This window comes from Geospiza fortis, unplaced genomic scaffold (assembly GCF_000277835.1).
Source record: "Geospiza fortis unplaced genomic scaffold, GeoFor_1.0 scaffold5, whole genome shotgun sequence".
Classification (NCBI taxonomy): domain Eukaryota; kingdom Metazoa; phylum Chordata; class Aves; order Passeriformes; family Thraupidae; genus Geospiza; species Geospiza fortis.
Window position 1 is genome coordinate 700,716 of NW_005054421.1, and position 6,522 is coordinate 707,237.

The 6,522-nt window shown below is 55.2% G+C and overlaps 1 protein-coding gene across 1 annotated transcript in view; it reads right to left on the reverse strand.

The window, feature by feature from the left end:
• The window catches only part of TEDC1 (tubulin epsilon and delta complex 1), a 71,785-nt gene extending 70,605 nt beyond the window's left edge, over positions 1-1,180 (reverse strand). The window contains exon 1 of the mRNA XM_005426703.2: positions 1,091-1,180. Coding sequence (XP_005426760.1) covers positions 1,091-1,180 — 90 coding nt within the window. The remainder of the gene's footprint in view (positions 1-1,090) is intronic.
• Between the last annotated feature and the right edge of the window lie 5,342 nt (positions 1,181-6,522).

Sequence of the window (6,522 nt, forward strand, 5' to 3'; positions counted from 1 at the left end):
CTGGTCTGTGCCAGGGACACGGGTCTGCTCCGCCAGCGCCGTGGGGATCCTGCCTGTGCCTGGGCATGAGATCTGCTGGAAGCCCCCACTGATGGTTTCTTGGCCAGTTCCCCAGCTCATAGCCCATTTAATGTGCTCACTATGCATCTAGCGTGATGCCTTTACTTTTTTTCCTCCAGTATCTGAACAACATGAAACAACATGTGAAATTCCTTCCCGCTACAGAGCAGGCTCTTGCAGCCAAATGGCTGCTTGCAACGAGGAGAGAAATTACAGTGGTCCAAAGGGTCCTCCAGCCAACATGAACTCTGTTTGCACTCCTTCCCTCTGGTTGCTCCTCTCCTGCCTCCCACCCCTGTGCTGGGGAGCGCAGCCCTTTCCAGTGCTGAGCGCTGCTTTAGAGCTCTCCCCATCCTGTGGATCCTGGCTCCTGCTCCAGCCAGCCCTGAAAGGACCCCTGGGTGTGAGTTATCCAGGCTTAAAGATTTTTAAAATATCTTCTCTAGCAGCTGTTGTCTCACATCCTCCTTTCCTAATGGCCTGGAAAGCATTTTCCTTATCCCTTGTCCAGTTCTAGCTCAGCAATCTTTATCCACTTCTTTGCTCTCCTTCCTAACAGGCTTGGCATTTCCACATGGTTCCTTGCCTTTGGTTTCCAACAGCCCATAAAGTCCCTTTTTATTGCCCAGAGCCTTATCGAACCGGGACAATCCTCTGCTGTCTTTGGCATCCTTCTTGGCTTTCCATGCCTTGCTGCTATCGGGCGCTGTCTGCTCCCTCCGTGACACATCGCTTGTCTATTTTCCCGTCCCTGCTGCAGTCTGCAGGCAGGAGGACCTTCAGCTGCAGCCAATTTCCTGTGTTTTCTTGACCACTCTGTAAACCCAGCTCAAAGCTTTCCCTGTCCCCACACACATTCCTCTGTCTAGGCCTTTCCTCCCCAGGGCAGCTGCCGAGACAAGGGCTCTCCTGCACGGCCCGGTGCACGCACAGGGAGTGGTTCTGTCCATCACCCCTCCCCTGTGGGCTCCTGTCCCCCAGCCAACCCCCAGGCCAGCCAACATCACCACTCAGCAGCTGGGATTCACACCAAGGGCCCCGTGCCACCCTCCATCCCGCTGGCCAAACCAGCCCCAGCACAGGGCTGGCTGCCCTGCTGGCCAGCGTCGCCCTGCGCCATGGCTCCCCCGGCACACAGCCCCGTGGGCACAGCTGACACAGGACACTGGCGCTGTGCAGGGCTGGCGCCAGGCCACGGGCGGCTTGGAGGCCAGGCAGAGCATCCCAGGCTCCCAGCAGCCCAGCAGCACAGCGGGTGCTCGCTGCCGGCCCGCCAGGCCCCACTTATCTGCTCTGCCTGGGCCTGGTTCCAGCGCGGGAGAGGCCGAAGGGAAAGTGATGGTTTCCTGTTGCAGGCATGGACCCTGTGCTATGGACAGGCAACAGTGTGACAGCCCCAGCGTGCTGTGGCAATGGCACCCTGCTGGCAGCAGAGCCCTGCTCATCCAGGCCACCCTCACCTCCCCTCTCCCAAGCAATAGCATGCTGGCAGATGGAAGCCAGCCATGGCTGGCTGACATCAGCACACAGCCCTGATGTCACTGTGGAGGTTGGAAGCCCCCAGGACCCTCTCTATAGAAAGGAAGCAGGACAGAGCTGGCTTATCAGCTGGTGCCTGGCTCCCAGGCACTGAGGCAGATTCAGGGCAACAGTGCAGTGGGGACAACAATGGGAAGGGAAAGTCCAGGCACATACTGAGTGGCCAGGGATGCTTTAGCTGGGAGAGGCCACTGGACTTTGCCCTCTCTGGGTTCCCGGGCCCACGTGGTGCCACACAGCCCCACAGCCGCCCATTTCAGTGCCATGTGTCAGCCGCGGCCATTGCCGAGCCGGGTGACTCAGCGGGGCCGAGGGCGCCTGTTTGCACCCGTGCCATGGCAACTCGCCACCACACACGGCCCTGCTGCGTGCACAGGGCTGCCGGAGGTGGTGACGGCGGCCCTGTCCCATTGCCTCATGCCGATTGTATGCGATAGCAGCCATCCCTGCCCGCTCCCTGATGTCACCTCAGCCCGCTCTGCCAAGGGCAAGGTGGGAGCTCTCCTCCTGCAAAAACAACTTCTTTGGTCTTTTGGGGATTTTTTCTTAATGCTTTTATCCCCGTGAAGGCGTGGGCAGGAGCCAGCCTGTCTCCTGGCCAGGCCCCCAAGCCAGGCATCAGCGCTTCCCACGCTCCGCCGCCAGCTCGGGTGGCCAGAGTTCCTCACCTCTCTCCTTCCCCTCTCCTTTCCCTCTCCTTCCTGCAGTGTGGTATCTGCTGAGCAGCTGTCGGAGCAGAGCACAGCTTCCCTCCCTGCCTGCTCGAGGGAGGCCTTGGGTGGCCGGAGCGTTTCACACCCTGAGCAGATCAGGCAGGCTGCACTGCTTTCCTCTGCAAACATTTCCAGCTCCTTCCCCATGCCCTCCTGGCCCTTTCCTACACACTTCCTCTTCCCTCTCTGGGACATCAGGTTAAGCAGAGTGGGAAAAGGCGTGACCTGGCAGCATGGCCATGGTGCTGGCAGAAAGGAACCAAGCGAGCACAGGGCTGTGGACATGCATTGCCTGCATAGATGGCCTACAGCAATGCTGTCATGAGCCCACAAATGCTCTGGTGCAGCTGTTCCTGGACACAGGCAGTCAGTCACAGCAGGCCTGTGTGTGGACTGTAGCACCAAAATTCAAGGTCAGCTCCCAGCAGTTGGATGGTTAAGAAAGGTGTTGGTGTTTCAGGCCCTCTGATGCAGGGCTTTCAGTATGATAAGTGAATTGGGAAAGATTAGAAAAGAGGTCTGAGGTCACAGCACTCTCTTCTTGGGAGTTTCAGCCTTTTTACTCTAATAGCCAAGTTCCTCTGCACAGAGGGAAACTCCCTGTGATCTCCTCCCCCAGGGCCTTTAACACAAGACTCACCAAAAGAAGACAGAGGCTTCAGTGGGAAGTCCTTGCACCCTTCCCTCTTGGAAACTCTCCCTCTTTTGTTGAACATAACACAAAAGATGTGAAAGTAAAATTCAGCTCTTGGTGCCTGATGTCAACATTTCTGCTTCCACTCCCTGCTTGGGCAAGCCACCCAGGACCTGATAAACACCCGCAGGGCTTTCTGCCCCCAGCTGCTCTCCAGCAGCAGGAAGGGGTGAGAGTAGAGCAGCCTGTGCCCTCCTCTCCTTGCTCCCTAGCTAGAGCTCAGGTTCCAGTACTTCAGTTCATGGTCCCATTCACTTCTAGTTACACCCCCGGTTGTCATACCCAGAGTCCCTCTGCCTTCAGTAACTTCAGTGTTTGCTGGAGGTGTTGTTCCCCATCAGGAAGAAGGTTTGACCCCCCCTTTTTCACCTCTGCAGAGCTGTTTCCGTTGCTGAGATGGGGGTTCCCCAAACCACAGATTTGCAGAGCTGGATGGGAAGTCCCATCTCCCCCCTCAGAGTTCCTACTGCGTGACATCCGCTGCACGGCCCTTCTTACCACACTGTCTGCATAAGAGGGCAGATTTCTGAGGCGTTAGGTGATGGGCAGACACTTTTTTGACCTAAAAGATATCAGAGCTCTTTGAGCTTAACAAAAATCAGCCTTAAAAATCCCCGAAGCAGTGGTGCACTGGATACCACCCAGCTCCAGCCCGGCTTCATTGCCATGAGCTCTGCACAGCACAGAGCAGGAAGATCCTGCGGCCACAGCCCCTGTGCCGGTTTCCCCCAGCCAGAGGCTGCACAAACCGCCTCAAGGGAAGTGGTAGAAATGTCACATCAGTGTCCCCATCAGCACTGGCAGGAGAGGGTGAGTGGCCCCATTGGTGCCCCAGCGAGGCAGTGCTGACCTGGGCACCCAGCACATGTTAGTCCAGATGTGAGCTGAAGGCTGCAGCCACACTGCCAGAACACAGCCCTGTCCAGGGGCTGAGCCTGCTGCCCTCCTTAGCATGACCCTGAGGAGAACCCTGCTGCAGGGCTTCCAGCCTGAGCTACCTCCCTTGCCAGCTGCAGGCACAGGGAAACATCTGTCCCCTGCTTCAGATTAAGGTCTGTCAGTCTGTGCTGAGAGAAGGACACAGGGTCAGATCACCCTCACTGGCCTCTCCTGCCTGCACTGTGCCCCCACGGCTGAAGGGCCCCCCAGATCTCTTTCTTCTCCCCTCTCCTTTTCTCTTCTGTACAGAAAGTCACAAAGCTGGGATGGGGAGCAGCAGCAGTTAAGTTTCTGAACCCATCCTGTTTTCTGTCTTTGCCAAAATCTCTTCTGCTTCCCTACCCAGGGCGTTGGGGCTCGCCCACACCCAGCTGCCAGAGGAACTGTGATGTTGTTTGTTTTTTTGTCACAGTGATGAAGTGTTTATAGCAACTATCACTCCACAACCCACAGACTGATCTCAGCCCAAGCTTAGGAAATAACGGCAGAGGAAGCACGGCCCCTCTCTTCAGAGTCACCAACAGTGGCGTTTCGGGTCACCAAAGCAGGGAAGTTTTGTGCTGGGCATAACTGTTGGTGAGGAAGGAACAAGGAAGCCTTATAAATATGATTGCCTGGTGAAAGATTTTGAGAATATAGAAAGGTAGAAGAGATTGAAATGAAGGCAACCTTTGAGATCCCCTAGCTAATGAACAACGGGAAAACAATAGTGTGGCCGAGCAGGTAATCCCCTTCTTGATGAAACAACACCCTCTCCAAGCAAGCAGGTCCAAGGGTCAGAAGAAGACCCTGACTGCTTGGCAGGAGAGGTCCAAAGAGTAGTTTTTAGGGTTTAAAATGTAACACAATATGGTAATGTAGTGATTCTTATAGGCTGTATGTAAATGCTATAGGATTTGTATCTTGTACTAGATTGGTTAGTGAGAATCAGAATATTCAACACAGAAGATGATTTAATCTATTGTAACGGGAACTTCGCTCTCTTACTCTTCTCTTGCTCTCACTTGCTCACTCTTCTATGCTCTAAGCTTCTCTTACTCTTGCTCTCTTTTTCCTGCTCTTCTTCGCTCTCTCTCGGCCCGGCTCTGAGCTGCAGCTGGCAGCTCCCAGCAGGGCTCTGCACCCACGCCCTTGCAATAAATTGCATGTCCACGACCTAGCCTCAGAGATCTGTCGCCGTCCATCCCGACCGTGCAGGAGACCCCAAGCCACTCCTGCACATAACCATGCTGTAAATCACCCAACAACTTTTGCTGTCCCAGATGGGCAGAAAGCTGGGATTTGCCCTCAGCATCTTGCTCTCCTTGCTGCAGGAGCAGCACAGCCAGGGCATCACCACACTGGGAAGGAAGGGACCGTCCCTGCCTGTCCAAGCTCTTGCCAAGGCTCAGAACCAAAAACATCCCAGATGAGAGGCTCTGGAAACCACACTGCTGCCTGTCTGTGCAGTCACACTCGGGCCACAGAGATTTACAGTTCAAAAGGAGAAAGGTTTGTGTCTGCTGACAGCCCACCTCCCCGGCGCGCCGGCCGCTGCTGAGCCTCACTGAGCATCCAGGGGGGCCTGGCTCAGCCGTGGATTTCCCATCAAATGAGATACAGCTGTTCCTGCTTCCTCTCCAAAGACCAAAGTGAGTTTATAAAAAAATCAATTTCTCATATATTTTCTTTGACCAAGGCTCCTTGTGGATGTGGCCTGTGCCTGAACTGCCTGACCTCACAGCATCGAGGCTGGATCAGGCAGAGAGTGTGGCTTGTACAAGCACGGCTCTTGGAAAAGAATATCCCAGCAGAAAGTCCTGGGGCTAAAAGCCATCTCAGTGGGAGCTCTTACTGCTGGGCAAGCAGAAAAACAGGACTCTAAGAAGGAGGTTTTGGCAATCAATACCAAGGGGTTTGTCTGCAGCCCATGTTTGAGGGACCCCTGTTTTTTAATGCGCACATATATTCCCCTCTGCAGCACAGAGTGAGGCACCCACAGGATCAGGCTTAGCTGCAGCTGCACAGTCCTGGCACAGCTCAGTTCCTGCATCCCTGCATGCACCCAGGACAGGGAGAGATGTCCCCAGCCACCACAAGTACACTGCAAATCCATAACCAGGGACAGAAGCAAAAGGGAGCCCTGGGCAGCACACATTGCAAACAGCAGCACACACCCAACAGCAGAACACTGCCTCCTGCTCCAGCTGCAGCCACTGCCACTGAAAAGGGCTGGATCAGCCCAGCCCAGCCCTGTGCAGCCCCTACTTTTCCATACCTTCCCCTGGTTCCTTCCTTATCCCTGCTGGCCTGGCCCCTTGTACTTGGAATAACCTGCTTCTGAAATTTTAGTGCAGGGCCCTGCTGGGAAGGACCCTGAGCCAAATCCACAGGTCCTTTGCCCAGCTGGACACACTTATGCAACCCTGAGGATGACAGGGATTGTGTTTGCCATTACTGTAAATGCCTGAGGGAAAACACTATCTCAGTGGCACAGTCAGGCTGCTGAGATTCTATAACTAGTTTGCTTTGAAGCTCAGCTGGCAGGGGAAAGCCATGTCCCAGTGTCCAGAGGCAGGCTGGCAGAGAGGGAAGGGT